General features: G+C 45.3%; 1 protein-coding gene across 2 annotated transcripts in view; it reads left to right on the top strand.

Moving 5' to 3' along the window:
- The window catches only part of ABCC10 (ATP binding cassette subfamily C member 10), a 62,628-nt gene that overhangs the window by 27,897 nt on the left and 16,782 nt on the right, over nt 1-17,949 (top strand). For both annotated transcript variants that reach the window (XM_089660917.1, XM_089660916.1), the window contains exons 12-14: nt 7,700-7,882; nt 12,006-12,144; nt 17,325-17,514. In XM_089660917.1, coding sequence (XP_089517043.1) covers nt 7,700-7,882; nt 12,006-12,144; nt 17,325-17,514 — 512 coding nt within the window. The remainder of the gene's footprint in view (nt 1-7,699; nt 7,883-12,005; nt 12,145-17,324; nt 17,515-17,949) is intronic.

Genomic DNA, 17,949 nt, shown 5'->3' with positions numbered 1-17,949 from the left:
GTGAAGAGGAGTGGTCCAAAATCTGCAACTACAGGAAACGTTTGGTTGAGGTTATTGCTGCCAAAGGAGGGTCAACCAGTTATTGATTCCAAAGTTCACATACTTTTTCCTCCCTGCACTGTGAATGTTTACATGTTATGTGCAATTAAACCATGGCAACATCTAATGTTTGTGTAGTATTATGTTCAGCAGACTGTGTTCTTCTATTGTTGTGACTTAGATGACGTTCAGAGCACATTTTATGCCCAATTCATGCAAAACTCCACGTAATCCCAAGGGGTTCACATACTTTTTCTTGCAACTGTAGAGGACCCTTGACGTGGGACTGTGGTTTGCGCATGTATTTGCAAATGTGTGCAAACAAAACCATCTGTTTTTAACGCAACCTGGTAGACAGGGCCATATTGGTTGTTTCGCAGGCTGGCTGGTAAGTGTTGCTGGGAAATCCTTTTTTTTTTGTTTGCTATGTGCATTGCCCTTCCATGTGCACATTACTGCTGAGGCTGGTTATAGGTTGGGACGGCTGCCATTTTTTGTGTAGTTAACGCTCAGTAATTTAACAGAATGTGACAAAAGATATGCAAATTGACCACCTGATCTCTCTCTGCAACCAGGTATTCAAAGCTCCACGTTTTCACTGCACGTGAACTAATTTAGAGTACCATACACAGGACTATCCAATAAGCTGAGAATCTATTTGAGGTCAAGAGCAAATTTCCACTAAGTTGTCTATTTTGTTATATCTCACCAACTAAACTGTTGACTAGAAGTTGAAATCAGCTTCAGGGATATTCCAAAGAGAATCCTTCCCCCTAAGAATTGAAATGAAAACAATTTATACTGCAGTTAAAGTTATTTCAAATCCAGTCCGATGTTAATCATAGCCGTGATCAGACTAAATGGTTTAGCTCAGGAATGGGCAAACTACGGCCCGGCGGACCTTTTAATCCGGCCCGCGGAGCTAGGCTCCCGCTAGGCTCCTCTCACAGTCCGCCCTGAAGACCGGTGTAGCATGAAAATCTGTCTCCTATGAGGATCTGTCCCCCTCGACGTATCTGCGCATGTGCCGGAGATCGCCGATCGGCTGCTAATGCCTGAAACTGGCACATGCGCAGATACGTCGAGGGGGACAGATCCTCATAGGAGACAGATTTTCATGCTACACCGGAACGGCGCGGGAACACGGCGAGAGGAACGCGCGGAGCAAAGGTAAGTGAATTGACACGGGGGACTTGGGGACTTAATATGGGGGATAAATTAATATGGGGAATGAATTACTATAGGGGGGATGAATTACTATATGGGGGATGAATTACTATGGGGGATGAATTACTATATGGGGGATGAATTACTATGGGGGATGAATTACTATGGGGGATGAATTACTATGGGGGATGAATTACTATAGGGGGGATGAATTACTATGGGGGATGAATTACTATAGGGGGGTGAATTACTATGGGGGATGAATTACTATATGAGGGATGAATTACTATATGGGGGATGATTTACTATAGGGGGGATGAATTACTATATGGGGGATGAATTACTATGGGGGATGAATTACTATATGGGGGATGAATTACTATATGGGGGATGAATTACTATATGGGGGATGAATTACTATGGGGGATGAATTACTATGGGGGATGAATTACTATATGGGGGATGAATTACTATGGGGGATGAATTACTATAGGGGGGATGAATTACTATGGGGGATGAATTACTATAGGGGGGATGAATTACTATATGGGGGATGAATTACTATATGAGGGATGAATTACTATATGGGGGATGATTTACTATAGGGGGGATGAATTACTATATGGGGGATGAATTACTATGGGGGATGAATTACTATATGGGGGATGAATTACTATATGGGGGATGAATTACTATGGGGGATGAATTACTATGGGGGATGAATTACTATATGGGGGATGAATTACTATGGGGGACGAATTACTATATGGGGGACGAATTACTATATGGGGGATGAATTACTATGGGGGATGAATTACTATATGGAGGATGAATTACTATGGGGGATGAATTACTATGGGGGATGAATTACTATATGAGGGATTAATTACTATGCTTACTATGGGGGAATATTACTATACTTACTATGGATGACACATACACATCATTCATCTACTCTTGGTCCGGCCCCCGGGTCCAATATATGAACCCATTGCGGCCCTCAAGTCAAAAAGTTTGCCCACCCCTGGTTTAGCTGAAGATATAAGGTGAGCACAAACTGCCTGCAGAAAAGTGAAAGTTATATGTGACCAATATAAATTCTATGGTATCAGTGATGTCAGTTTATGTCTGTGTCCGTCTGTCCCCTATCTATGTCCCCCTTTGTTCATCTGTCCCCTGTTCCAACTCCTTACTTTTATCACCCCAAAAAATCTAGACTTGCAAAGCTTATCTCGCCTAATTATGAGGTCATTCCAGATGTCCATTTTCTTTACTAAACGATCCCAATTACCTAAAAGGGGCATTTTAGGATTAGGAATAATTTTAGATTTTTCCTAAAACCTTCTGTGCCATGTCAAGAGTTGACCTCGAACATTCAGCTTGTTAGAAGGCTATAAACTTAAGAGATAGACACTCTTTTGACAGAACTGGTTAGATAAACTGGGACTAGTGTCACTTACAGTTGCAAGAAAAAGTATGTGAACCCCTTGGGATTCCGTGGAGTTTTGCATGAATTGGGCATAAAATGTGCTCTGAACGTCATCTAAGTCACAACAATAGAAGAACACAGTCTGCTGAACATAATACTACACAAACATTAGATGTTGCCATGGTTTAATTGCACATAACATGTAAACATTCACAGTGCAGGGAGGATAAAGTATGTGAACCTTTGGAGTTAATAACTGGTTGACCCTCCTTTGGCAGCAATTACCTCAACCAAACATTTCCTGTAGTTGCAGATCAGACCTGCACAACGATCTGGAGTCATTTTGGACCACTCCTCTTCACAAAACTGTTTCAGTGTAGCAATATTCTTGGGATGTCTGGTGTGAATCGCTCTCTTAAGGTCATGCCACAGCATTTCAATGGGGTTGAGGTCAGGACTCTGACTGGGCCACTCCAGAAGGCGTATTCTGTGCTGTTGCAGCCATTGTTTTGTTGAATGACTTGTATGCTTTGGGTCATTGTCCTGTTGCATCATCCATCCCCTGCAGAGCTTCAGTTGGCGGACAGATGGTCGTACGTTTTCCTGCAAAATGTCTTGATAAACTCTGGAATTCATTTTCCCATCAATGACAACAATCCGTCCAGGCCCTGAGGCAGCAAAGCAGCCCCAAACCATGATGCTCCCTCCGCCATGTTTCACAGTGGGGATGAGGTTTTGATGTTGGTGTGCTGTGCCTTTTTTTCTCCACACGTAGTGTTGTGTGTTCTTCCCAAACAACTCAATCTTGGTTTCATCTGTCCACAGTATATTTTGCCAGTAGTGCTGTGGAACATCCAGGTGCTCTTTTGCAAACTTCAAACGTGCTGCAATCTTCTTTTTGGACAGCAATGGCTTCCTCCGTGGTGTCCTCCCATGTACTCCATTCTTGTTTAATGTTTTCCTTATTGTAGATGTGTCAACAAAAATGTTAGCATGTGCCAGAGATTTCTGTAGGTCTTTAGCTGACACTCTGGGATTCTTCTTTACCTCATGCAGCATTCTGCGCTGTGCTCTTGCAGTAATTTTTACAGGATGACAACGCCTAGGGAGAGTAGCAACAGTGCTAAACTTTCTCCATTTGTAGACAGTCTGTCTTACCGTGGACACATGAACATCAAGGCTTTTGGAGATACTTTTGTAACCCTTTCCAGCTTCATGCAAGTCAACAATTCTTGATCGTAGGTCTTCTGAGAGCTCTTTTCTGCGAGGCATGGTTCACATCAGACAGTGCTTCTTGAAACCAGTAAACCCAAAACAGGTGTGTGTTTTTTAAGGGCAGGACAGTTGTCAGCAACACATCCAATATCATCACACTGATTGGAGTCAAGGTTGGCTCACTCCTGGCTCCAATTAGCTCTGGGAGAAGTCATTAAGCTAGGGCCTCACATACTTTTTCCTCCCTGCACTGTGAATGTTTACATGTTATGTGCAATTAAACCATGGCAACATCTAATGTTTGTGTAGTATTATGTTCAGCAGACTGCGTTCTTCTATTGTTGTGACTTAGATGACGTTTAGAGCACATTTTATGCCCAATTCATGCAAAACTCCACGTAATCCCAAGGGGTTCACATACTTTTTCTTGCAATTGTAAAATACAATATATTACCTAAATGATTATGACAAAATTTCTATCTATACATCTTAGAGACATTCGCTGAGGTCATTTGTACTGAGATTTCTTAAGTATCTAAATCCTTCCATTGCATACAGAGAATGTAATGTAATAAACTCAAAATAATTATTTATAATGTTGAAGAGAGAGAGAACAACAACCAAATTACTTAAAGCGGAGTTCCACCTGGAAAAAAAAAAAAAGTCAGCAGCTACAAAAACTGTAGCTGTTGATTTTTCAAATACAGACACTTACCTGTCCCTCGGTCCAGCGGTGTCCTCACCATGGCTGGTTTCACCGGTCGTCTTCTCTCCCTGGTGCCAGCATCTTCAGTGTGGGCACCCGGCTGTGACAGCTTGGGGCTTCACAGCCGGGTGCCCACTGTGCATGTGTGAGAAGCACTGAGCTTTGTGAATGGCCCCGTAGTCTTCTGGGACCTCTCACGTGTCCCAGAAGACTATGGGGGAGGACAACTTCCGCTTCCGATTGCCTAGGCAGAAGTGGGAGCGGGTACCTGTCAAATTCGGGTACCCGCTCCCAAAAGGTGCCAATTCTTAATGGGGAGCGGGGGACAAAGGCTTAAAGTGGAACTTCCCCTTTTGGGTGGAGCTCTGCTTTAATTAGGCAAGTATTCACCTTATGCAACAATAATAATACAATTGACATTTTTGTTTAAAATTATCCTGTCAAATAATAATAACACCATACACAGGGTAAATTTTAATATGAAATCTTTTCCAGATTATTATTATTATTATTATACGGGATTTATATAGCGCCAACAGGGAGACAGTACTAGTTGGCCAGAGGATTGGACATAGGAGGTGTCAGCTGGTCAGATGATAAGACATGGTAGGTAGCCGGGGGCGGACTGACAACTGATGGGGTCCCCGGGCAATAGGGGATCATGGGGCCCCTGTGTCCTTGCCCATACTCAAACCACACCCACAAAAGTCTATGAAAGGTACCAGGGGCATCTCATGGGGCCCCCTACTGACCCCGGGCCCTCGGGCAGTGCCCAAATGGTCAGTCCTCCCCTGGTAGGTAGACAGGTAGGGTGAATACATATGAGAGGTAAGCAGGTCATTTGAATTCACTACTTACCATGTCTTATCACCTGAGCCGCTGATACCTCCCTTATCCAATCACCTGACCAGTTTCCACCTCCCACGTGCCATCACATGACCAGGTTTCACCTCTCCTATCCAGTCACCTTACCCTACTACCTCCTGTATCTCATCAACTGACCGGTTTCTGCGTTTGGTTTACATTATTTAATCAGTTGAGCTGGAGGTGTGTCCCATATCTGATCACCTGACCTGGTAAACTCCAATGTGAGCTGGAGACATGTCCCATAGCTGATCACCTGACCTGCTACTCTCCTGTGTCAGCTGGAGGCATGCCCATATCTGATCACCTGACCTGGTACTGTTCTGTGGGAGCTGGAGACATGTCCCATATCTGATCACCTGACCTGGTACTGTTCTGTGGGAGCTGGAGATACAGTCAGATCCATGAATATTGGGACATCGACACAATTCTAACATTTTTGGCTCTATACACCACCACAATGGATATGAAATGAACAAGATGTGCTTTAACTGCAGACTGTCAGCTTTAATTTGAGGGTATTTACATCCAAATCAGGTGAACGGTGTAGGAATTAGAACAGTTTGCATATGTGCCTCCCACTTGTTAAGGGACCAAACGTAATGGGACAATTGGCTTCTCAGCTGTTCCATGGCCAGGTGTGTGTTATTCCCTCATTATCCCAATTACAATGAGCAGATAAAAGGTCCAGAGTTCATTTCAGGTGTGCTATTTGCATTTGGAATCTGTTGCTGTCAACTCTCAAGATGAGATCCAAAGAGCTGTCACTATCAGTGAAGCAAGCCATCATTAGGCTGAAAAAACAAATCCATCAGAGAGATAGCAAAAACATTAGGCGTGGCCAAAACAACTGTTTGAAACATTCTTAAAAAGAAGGAATGCACCGGTGAGCTCAGCAACACCAAAAGACCCGGAAGACCACAGAAAACAACTGTGGTGGATGAGCGAAGAATTCTTTCCCTGGTAAAGAAAACACCCTTCACAACAGTTGGCCAGATCAAGAACACTCTCCAGGAGGTAGGTGTATGTGTGTCAAAGTCACCAATCAAGAGAAGACTTCACCAGAGTGAATACAGAGGGTTCACCACAAGATGGAAACCATTGGTGAGCCTCAAAAACAGGAAGGCCAGATTAGAATTTGCCAAACGACATGTAAAAAAGCCTTCACAGTTCTGGAACAACATCCTATGGACAGATGAGACCGACATCAACTTGTACGAGAGTGATGGGAAGAGAAGAGTATGGAGAAGGAACTGCTCATGATCCTAAGCATACCACCTCATCAGTGAAGCATGGTGGTGCTAGTGTCATGGCGTGGGCATGTATGGCTGCCAGTGGAACTGGTTTTCTTGTATTTATTGATGATGTGACTGCTGACAAAAGCAGCCGGATGAATTGTGAAGTGTTTCGGGAATATTATCTGCTCATATTCAGCCAAATGCTTCACAACTCATTGGACGCTTCACAGTGCAGATGGACAATGACCCAAAGCAGACTGCAAAAGCAACCAAAGAGTTTTTTAAGGGAAAGAAGTGGAATGTTATGCAATGGCCAAGTCCATCACCTGACCTGAATCCGATTGAGCATGCATTTCACTTGCTGAAGACAAAACTGAAGGGAAAATGCCCCAAGAACAAGCAGGAACTGAAGACAGTTGCAGTAGAGGCCTGGCAGAGCATCACCAGGGATGAAACCCAGCGTCTGGGGATGTCTATGCGTTCCAGACTTCAGGCTGTAATTGACTGCAAAGGATTTCCAACCAAGTATTAAAAAGTGAAAGTTTGATTTATGATTATTATTCTGTCCCATTACTTTTGGTCCCTTAACAAGTTGGAGGCACATATGCAAACTGTTGTAATTCCTACACCGTTCACCTGATTTGGATGTAAATACCCTCAAATTAAAGCTGACAGTCTGCAGTTAAAGCACATCTTGTTCGTTTCATTTCAAATCCATTGTGGTGGTGTATAGAGCCAAAAATGTTAGAATTGTGTCGATGTCCCAATATTTATGGACCTGACTGTATGTCCCATATCTGCTCACCTGACCTGGTACTGTTCTGTGGAAGCTGGAGACATGTCCCATATCTGATCACCTGACCTGGTACTGTTCTGTGGGAGCTGGAGACATGTCCCATATCTGATCACCTGACCTGGTACTGTTCTGTGGAAGCTGGAGATATGTCCCATATATGCTCACCTGACCTAGTACTGTTCTGTGGGAGCTGGAGATATGTCCCATATCTGATCATCTGACCCAATACCCTCCTTTGATTGCAGAGAATGGTGGCAGTGGTGTTGATGAAGAGAATGACGGGAAGGAGGTCCTGCTCCCTGTCTCTGCGATGGGGGAGGAGGAAAAGAAGGAGGGGGCAGTCTCCCTACAGGTGTACGCGGCATATTGGAGGGCAGTGGGGAGCTGCCTGGCCGTATCGGTGCTGCTGGCCTTATTCCTTATGCAGGGTAAGTGTATTGCTGGTAGGGCTTATATAGTGTTTATATCTTCAAAGATGAACTAGGCTGAGCCAACCCAAGACCTGTTACTGAACTACCAGCAGACTGTATTGCATATCTCCCAACTTTTGAACTTCAGAGTGAGGGACACTTGAGGGAGGAAGTGATGTGCTGCATGCGTAGCGCACTGTGGAAAAAATGGCTGTTGCCAAATGCTTACCAGTAGGAGAGGCCTATGGGGCGTGGTTAAACAACACCCAGGCTTCCTTGTACCTATAAAATATGCTTTGATTGCTGTGCCACAAGCAAGAGTCTCACGGACACAAACCCAGCACAATCATTTAAAAAAAAAAGTATGAAACGCTTCCATTACAAATGGTTTTGCACAAACTGTGGAAGAGTGCGATACACAAAGTGCGGAGGCATTAAGGAATGCATTATGCACAGAGTGCAGGGTTCAAGAGTGCGTTTCATACAGAGTGCAGGATTCAGGAGTGCATTTCATGCAGAGTTCAGGGTTCAAGAGTGCGTTTCATACAGAGTGCAGGATTCAGGAGTGTGTTTCATACAGAGTGCAGGATTCAGGAGTGTGTTTCATATAGAGTGCAGGATTCAGGAGTGTGTTTCATATAGAGTGCAGGATTCAGGAGTGTGTTTCATATAGAGTGCAGGATTCAGGAGTGTGTTTCATACAGAGTGCAGGATTCAGGAGTGTGTTTCATACAGAGTGAAGGGTTCAGGAGTGTGTTTCATACAGAGTGCAGGATTCAGGAGTGTGTTTCATATAGAGTGCAGGATTCAGGAGTGTGTTTCATACAGAGTGCAGGATTCAGGAGTGTGTTTCATACAGAGTGCAGGATTCAGGAGTGTGTTTCATACAGAGTGAAGGGTTCAGGAGTGTGTTTCATACAGAGTGCAGGATTCAGGAGTGTGTTTCAAACAGAATGTAGGATTCAGGAATGCGTTTCATACAGAGTGCAGGATTCAGGAGTGTGTTTCATATAGAGTGCAGGATTCAGGAGTGTGTTTCATACAGAGTGCAGGATTCAGGAGTGTGTTTCATACAGAGTGCAGGATTCAGGAGTGTGTTTCATACAGAGTGAAGGGTTCAGGAGTGTGTTTCATACAGAGTGCAGGATTCAGGAGTGTGTTTCATACAGAGTGCAGGATTCAGGAGTGTGTTTCATACAGAGTGCAGTATTCGGGAGTGTGTTTCATATAGAGTGCAGGATTCGGGAGTGTGTTTCATACAGAGTGCAGGATTCAGGAATGCGTTTCATACAGAGTGCAGGATTCAGGAATGCGTTTCATACAGAGTGCAGTATTCGGGAGTGTGTTTCATATAGAGTGCAGGATTCGGGAGTGTGTTTCATATAGAGTGCAGGATTCGGGAGTGTGTTTCATACAGAGTGCAGGATTCGGGAGTGTGTTTCATACAGAGTGCAGGATTCGGGAGTGTGTTTCATACAGAGTGCAGGATTCAGGAGTGTGTTTCATACAGAGTGCAGGGTTCAGGAGTGTGTTTCATACAGAGTGAAGGGTTCAGGAGTGTGTTTCATACAGAGTGCAGGATTCAGGAGTGTGTTTCATACAGAGTGCAGGATTCAGGAGTGTGTTTCATACAGAGTGCAGGATTCAGGAGTGTGTTTCATACAGAGTGAAGGGTTCAGGAGTGTGTTTCATACAGAGTGCAGGATTCAGGAGTGTGTTTCATACAGAGTGCAGGGTTCAGGAGTGTGTTTCATACAGAGTGCAGGGTTCAGGAGTGTGTTTCATACACAGTGCAGGATTCAGGAGTGTGTTTCATACAGAGTGCAGGGTTCAGGAGTGTGTTTCATATAGAGTGCAGGATTCAGGAGTGTGTTTCATACAGAGTGCAGGATTCAGGAGTGTGTTTCATACAGAGTGCAGGATTCAGGAGTGTGTTTCATACAGAGTGCAGGATTCAGGAGTGTGTTTCATACAGAGTGCAGGATTCAGGAGTGTGTTTCATACAGAGTGCAGGATTCAGGAGTGTGTTTCAAACAGAATGTAGGATTCACGAGTGTGTTTCCTACAGAGTGCAGGATTCAGGAGTGTGTTTCATACAGCGTGAAGGGTTCAGGAGTGTGTTTCAAACAGAATGTAGAATTCAGGAGTGTGTTTCCTACAGAGTGCAGGATTCAGGAGTGTTTCATACAGATTGCAGGATTCAGGAGCGTTTCATACAGAGTGCAGGATTCAGGAGTGTTTCATACAGATTGCAGGATTCAGGAGTGTTTCATACAGAGTGCAGGATTCAGGAGTGTTTCGTACAGATTGCAGGATTCAGGAGTGTTTCGTACAGATTGCAGGATTCAGGAGTGTTTCGTACAGAGTGCAGGATTCAGGAGTGTTTCATACAGATTGCAGGATTCAGGAGTGTTTCGTACAGATTGCAGGATTCAGGAGTGTTTCGTACAGAGTGCAGGATTCAGGAGTGTTTCATACAGAGTGCAGGATTCAGGAGTGTTTCATATAGAGTGCAGGATTCAGGAGTGTTTCATACAGAGTGCAGGATTCAGGAGTGTTTCATACAGAGTGCAGGATTCAGGAGTGTTTCATACAGAGTGCAGGATTCAGGAGTGTTTCGTACAAAGCGCAGGATTCAGGAGTGTTTCATACAGATTGCAGGATTCAGGAGTGCGTTTCATACAGATTGCAGGATTCAGGAGTGTTTCATACAGATTGCAGGATTCAGAGATGTGTTTAATACAGAGTGCAGGATTCAGAGATGTGTTTAATACAGAGTGCAGGGTTCAGGAGTGTTTCATACAGATTGCAGGATTCAGAGATGTGTTTAATACAGAGTGCAGGGTTCAGGAGTGTTTCATACAGATTGCAGGATTCAGAGATGTGTTTAATACAGAGTGCAGGGTTCAGGAGTGCATTTCATACAGAGTGCAGGGTTCAGAGATGGGTTACATACAGAGTGCAAGGTGCAGAACTTGCACTCCTGATTAACATCATACAGGAGCCAAGACAAGAATGCCGGCATCAGATGGATAACAAATGAGTGCAGCCGAGCAGGACCTGCAGCAGTGTGAACATCCAGCACAGCCAGTGATTGGCCAACAATCCGGCAGGGGTACGGCTGCAATGAGAAAGACTGCAGCAGTCAAGTCCAACCTGTGATGTCAGGGATGGGTGGGGCAGATATGCGTTTCAGGGGCTCCACCCCCTTTTAAAAACAACCCATTCATAAGGAAACAGCTGGCATTTATACAGTGCCAACTGGGAAAGGTGGCAAGGGGCAGGACCAATTGGAACTACTGCATGTGCACCCCCAGCGGTTTATAATTCAGGTTTATTATACACCACTGTGGGTGCACATGCAGTATAAATGCCGGCTGTTTGTCTATGCAGTGCTTGCTTGACAAATGGGGTGGAGCCCCTGAAACGCGTATCAGCCCCGCCCATCCCCAACATCACAGGTTGGAGTTGATAGCTGCACGCTTTCTCTCATTGCGGCTGCAAACCCCGCTGGCTTGCCTGCCAAATTCCTGGCTGTACTAGATGTTCACACTGCTGCAGGCCCGGCTCGGCTGGAAGTTAGTATAGAAAGAATAGTAATGCAGGACAAAGCCCCTGTACACCGGGACCGCGGGACAAAACCCTGTGCAGCGGGACAAAGCCCCTGTACACCGGGACCGCGGGACAAAGCCCCTGTACACCGGGACCGCGGGACAAAGCCCCTGTACACCGGGACCGCGGGACAAAGCCCCTGTACACTGGGACTGCGGGACAAAGCCTCTGTACACCGGGACTGCGGGACAAAGCCCCTATACACCAGGACCGCAGGATAAAGCCCCTGTACACCGGGACCGCGGGATAAAGCCCCTGTACACTGGGACTGCGGGACAAAGCCTCTGTACACCGGGACCGCGGGACAAAGCCCCTATACACCAGGACCGCAGGATAAAGCCCCTGTACACCGGGACCACGGGACAAAGCCCTTGTACACCGCGACCACGGGCAAAGCTCCTATACACCGGGACCGCGGGACAAAGGTGAAAATGTGGGAAATTCCCGCCCAATCCGGGACTGTTGGGAGGTCATGATGGGGCATGTATCTTACTTGTCACTGATACATTGTCTGAACATTGTATTTCAGCTTCCAGGAATGTGTCTGACTGGTGGCTGTCACACTGGATTGCAAGCTTCTCAGACATGTCAAGAAATGTGTCAATGTCAGTGCTGATCCCTCCTGTACCGTCACCTGCACTGCTTCTCTTCTCCTCCGGAACTCTTGTGTGAGTATAACAATCAGGGGCTCCCCAGCTGGGGTCTCCGGTCACAGCAAGACAAGTAGTGGTATCATACGTGGCATAACAGTGCCAGCACACATGCTACAGTACCAGGGGCGAACTGACCATTTGCAAACTTGGGCACTGCCCGAGGGCCTGGGGTCAGTAGGGGGCCCCATGAGATGCCCCTGGTAACTTTTTCATAGGCTTTTTTGAGTTTGGGCAAGGACACAGGGGCCCCATGATCCCCTATTGCCCGGGGGCCCCATGAGTTTGTCAGTCCGCCCCTGTACAGTACAGAGATTAGATCTTCTTCTGGTAATTAATATATTTTTACAGGTAATGGAGTGTTTATTGCTGAGCGCCTTATTCCCGCTTAAAAGAGAAGTAGGGCTTTTTTGTTTTCCCCTCTGTTTATACTAGGTATATGCTGCATCTGTCCCCTGCCGATCGCTGAGTTCTCCACTCCGCTGATCGCTGAGCTCTCCTCTTAGCTCTGAGCAGAGAACGGGACTGTCACCGCTCTCTGCTCAGCCCCCCCCAACACTCACTGGAGCGCTGGACTGTAGAGGGAGCGGCTGGCTCAGGCTCTTAGTGCTTCACTGAGAGGCTGAGCTAGATGTTGCTCCAGACTTTGGGGTGGATCCCAACTTTGAAGTCGGGATCCTTCCACAGCCTGGACCAGCTGAGTGACGCTAGCCGACAGCAGGCTTCCCAACAAACTGCACTCCTGTGATCTACAGTAGAAGTACAGCCAAAAAAGCTTTGGCTGTACTTCTCCTTTAACCACGTCAAGTCCGGACACTTTCACCCCCTTCCTGCCCCCCAGACCAATTTTCAGCTTTCAGCGCTATCACACTTTGAATGACAATTGCGCGGTCATGCAACACTGTACCCATATGAATTTTTTTGCATTTTTTTGAGACAGATAAAGCTTTATTTTGGTGGTATTTATTCACCGCTGGCATTTTTATTTTTTTGCTATGTAAATTAAAAAGTCCAAAAATTTGAAAAAAAGTGTTTCTTATAAAATTTTAACCATTATCCTCAACCATTATCCGACAGTTTTATGACTATCAGCTGAAGCTTGACCCCCTCTGTGTGAGTGTAGTATCCCCCCCCCCCCTCCCGCTTTTGATGTATCTTATCTGTAGCCTTTTTTTTTTTTTCTTTTTTTTTTCAATCCCTTCTAACATTCTGCTTAAACTTTGTGATTTGTAATAGTACTGTTTGGACTTTGAAGAAGGGGACATACCCCGAAAGCTTGTCCTCAAAATTGTATGTTATTGCAAATAAAAAAGTATCAAGGACAGTACTCAATTGTTTCTGTCGCAATGCACTAATACGGCTACAATCATCTCAAGCATTATAAAATTTTGCAAATAAATAATATTTCATCTTAAATCTTGGCCAAAATTTATTCAGTTATCTTTTTAGTAAAAAAAAAAATAACCCAAATTAGTTTATAACCATAAAGGCTGTAAAAGCAATCATTTCTCCTTCTCTCTGGCTGCATTCTTGCAGCCATTGAGAACTACTGTGAGAGCTGTGATTGGTCACAGCTTGTCACATGGTACAAGGCTGTTGTGAATAGCTTTGTACCATGTGATCTCTGTGATCATTCACAGATTTCGCACGTAGTAAGCAATGATGTCAGAAGTGACATCTTGCTTACTACTCTTCATGTGATCACTGATTGGCCAATCAGTGATCACATGATCGGGACCTCGCACAGAGGTCCAGTACGACGATCGGTGTTCCACTGTGTCCGGAGGACACAGCGGGCACCGGATCGCGGTGCTACGTGCTCCCAGGGAGCGGTAGGGGGCGGGGAGGCCGTTTATAAACTGCCACCCGACCCTGCACTGCCACCGTCTGGCTGTTTATATACATGGGCCGGACGGGAGGTGGTTAACTCCTATAGAATGCTGCTTACACTCCGCTTCTCGCTACTTCTTCTTCCCTACCCTGATGTATAATGCTGCATGTAGTACTTACCTCTATCTCCTCTTCCATATCTGACCCCAATGTAGAATGCCGTGTGCACCATTACAACTTACCCTGGGTTGTAATGCTTTGTACATTACTCTCCTTGGTGCGTAAGGCTGCGGGAACCACTCCCCTCCCCAGCCCAGCGTATAAAGTTGGGTGCAAAGCTTCCCTCTACCATTGCTAAAGTACATGTTTCCAGCACACCAAAGATCGTCAAGCAATACATACAGTCAGGTCCATAAATATTGGGACATCGACACAATTCTAACATTTTTGGCTCTATACACCACCACAATGGATTTGAAATGAAAGGAAAAAGATATACTTTAACTGCAGACTGTCAGCTTTAATTTGAGGGTATTTACATCCAAATCAGGTGAACGGTGTAGGAATTACAACAGTTTGCATATGTGCCTCCCACTTGTTAAGGGACCAAAAGTAATGGGACAGAATAATAATCATAAATCAAACTTTCACTTTTTAATACTTGGTTGCAAATCCTTTGCAGTCAATTACAGCCTGAAGTCTGGAACGCATAGACATCACCAGACGCTGGGTTTCATCCCTGGTGATGCTCTGCCAGGCCTCTACTGCAACTGTCTTCAGTTCCTGCTTGTTCTTGGGGCATTTTCCCTTCAGTTTTGTCTTCAGCAAGTGAAATGCTCAATCGGATTCAGGTCAGGTGATTGACTTGGCCATTGCATAACATTCCACTTCTTTCCCTTAAAAAACTCTTTGGTTGCTTTTGCAGTCTGCTTTGGGTCATTGTCCATCTGCACTGTGAAGAGGCGTCCAATGAGTTGTGAAGCATTTGGCTGAATATGAGCAGATAATATTCCCGAAACACTTCAGAATTCATCCGGCTGTTTTTGTCAGCAGTCACATCATCAATAAATACCAGAACCAGTCCCATTGGCAGCCATACATGCCCACGCCATGACACTACCACCACCATGCTTTACTGATGAGGTGGTATGCTGAGGACCATGAGCAGTTCCTTTCCTTCTCCATACTCTTCTCTTCCCATCACTCTGGTACAAGTTGATGTCGGTCTCATCTGTCCATAGGATGTTGTTCCAGAACTGTGAAGGCTTTTTTACATGTCGTTTGGCAAACTCTAATCTGGCCTTCCTGTTTTTGAGGCTCACCAATGGTTTCCATCTTGTGTGGAACCCTCTGTATTCACTCTGGTGAAGTCTTCTCTTGATTGGTGACTTTGACACACATACACCTACCTCCTGGAGAGTGTTCTTGATCTGGCCAACTGTTGTGAAGGGTGTTTTCTTCACCAGGGAAAGAATTCTTCGGTCATCCACCACAGTTATTTTCCGTGGTCTTCTGGGTCTTTTGGTGTTGCTGAGCTCACCGGTGCGTTCCTTCTTTTTAAGAATGTTCCAAACAGTTGTTTTAGCCACGCCTAATGTTTTTGCTATCTCTCTGATGGGTTTGTTTTGTTTTTTCAGCCTAATGATGGCTTGCTTCACTGATAGTGACAGCTCTTTGGATCTCATATTGAGAGCTGACAGCAACAGATTCCAAATGCAAATAGCACACTTGAAATGAACTCTGGACCTTTTATCTGCTCATTGTAATTGGGATAATGAGGGAATAACACACACCTGGCCATGGAACAGCTGAGAAGCCGATTGTCCCATTACTTTTGGTCCCTTAACAAGTGGGAGGCACATATGCAAACTGTTGTAATTCCTACACCGTTCACCTGATTTGGATGTAAATACCCTCAAATTAAAGCTGACAGTCTGCAGTTAAAGCACATCTTGTTTGTTTCATTTCAAATCCATTGTGGGGGTGTATAGAGCCAAAAATTTTAGAATTGTGTCGATGTCCCAATATTTATGGACCTGACTGTATATATTCAAAGTACTATAATATCAATGTGCAGCTCTAATAAAAATGTGCGTTCTAATCAATGATGACCAGTGTGATCGTAAAAGAGAAAGGAATCATCATAAAAAAGAAATGGAGAATAGTGAATACTCCAATGAAGAAACAAAATGGACGGTATAACAAATAACAAATGAAAATAAACAAGTCCTCTAAATATCATAACAGTCCCAAAAATAGTGATGTGATCAAATCAACAAAATGTAGTAACTTCTGCGCTGCAACTCCACCATAATGCACTCACCAGAAGTAAGTAGCAAGCAAGCCCAGAGCGGAATGACACTAAGGGGTGTTCCTGCTTGTTCCTCCTGCTGGTGACCCAGGTTAAAGGTGGGATCTCTCCAGACGCCAGTGATACACCAAATGAAAATCAGAAGTAGAGTAGCCAAGTCTCCATCTACAGCCCACGGTGAACCAAGGGAAGCTATTCCTACTAGAGGGCAAGCTCTTAGACCTAGCCCGGAGACAGTATCATATAGTGTAGTATGTTTTATTTAAAAGATAGCAACCACATGGAACATAAAATCATGAATGGATAAAAAGCACTTACAAAGATGGCCGCCGGACCATCACGTGGACACGGCGGCGTGACGTCAGCACGTAGGCCCCCTTCTGACGCGTTTCGTGCGCACGCACGTTCTCAAAGGGATCTATGTAGTGAGAGTGATCACAACACAGCAGAAGGGTGCCGCTCACCTTTCCACTGTGATGTGACTACTCTGAATAAAAGTGGATGTTACTTGAAAATCGTTGGTGTGCTGGCAATATGTATTGAAATCTGTGATGTTATCAGTTTCCAGCTGCCAGTTGCAGCAGCAGCAATCTGTCTCTTAGCCTACTTCAGGAACATGTGCGTTGGGAATATTGTTTGCTGTCCTCTACCCTTTCCTGTGCGTCTCTTCTCTACCCCGGTGTGTAATGTCGCGTGCACCTCTTTGCTGCTCTCTGTCTTCTCCTCCACCCTGAAGGACAATGCGGGGTGTTCCCCTCCTCTACCATAGGGTATAATGCTGTGTTTACTCCTCATCTCCCCATCCCCTCCCCTTCTCCACCCTGGTGTATAATGCTTGTTGCACCCCTTTGCTCCCGGCTTCCTCCCCCTCTACATCCTGGTATATAATGCTGGAAGCACCCCTCCAGTCCTCTATCCCCTCCCCTACCCTGCTGTATAATGCTGGGTGCACACCTCCGCTTCCCTCTTCCTCCTTTCCCCCAGCTTGGTATATAATAATGTGTGCACCGCCTTGCTCCCAGTCTTTTAACATGTTACATTGTTTGTCCTCTTCCAGGTCTCCAGTGAGATGGGCTGAGTCTGCAGATCAGAACAGTTCTGGGAATATAACCTTCTATCTGTCAGTATATGGTGGGATTGCAGCGGCCAATTCCATCTTCACCGCTTTGCGAGCGCTGCTCTTCGCCCTGGGAACTGTGCACGCCGCCACCGCAATCCACAGGCGCTTATTGCAGAGAGTGCTGCAGGTGTGTAGAATTTCCGATTTGTGGTGTTGTGTGATCAGTCAATGTCCTCCATCCCCTGTCTATATTCCTAACTCACTATCATCAGGCCAGTGTCCTCTATCCATCTCAATCCTTCCTCCGTCCTCCTAACTCTCTCTCCTCAGGTCAGTACCTCCAACCACTCTCTAACCTTCTCTTTCTCTTCAGTTATTTCCTATTCATCTTCAAAGCTCTCCTCACCTCAGTGACTTCAGTCTCCTCCATCTTCCTAGCTCTCCTCACCTCATCGTCTTCAGTCTCCTCCATCTTCCTAGCTCTCCTCACCTCAATGTCTTCAGTCTCCTCTCCATCTTCCTAGCTCTCCTCACCTCAATGTCTTCAGTCTCCTCCATCTTCCTAGCTCTCATCACCTCAATGTCTTCAGTCTCCTCCATCTTCCTAGCTCTCCTCACCTCA

The sequence above is a fragment of the Staurois parvus genome, unplaced genomic scaffold, assembly GCF_062004578.1.
Source record: "Staurois parvus isolate SC_StPar_1 unplaced genomic scaffold, SC_StPar_1.0 ptg001288l, whole genome shotgun sequence".
Classification (NCBI taxonomy): domain Eukaryota; kingdom Metazoa; phylum Chordata; class Amphibia; order Anura; family Ranidae; genus Staurois; species Staurois parvus.
The sequence above is the reverse complement of the archived record's forward strand: the minus strand, read 5'-3'. Positions and strand labels throughout refer to the sequence as shown.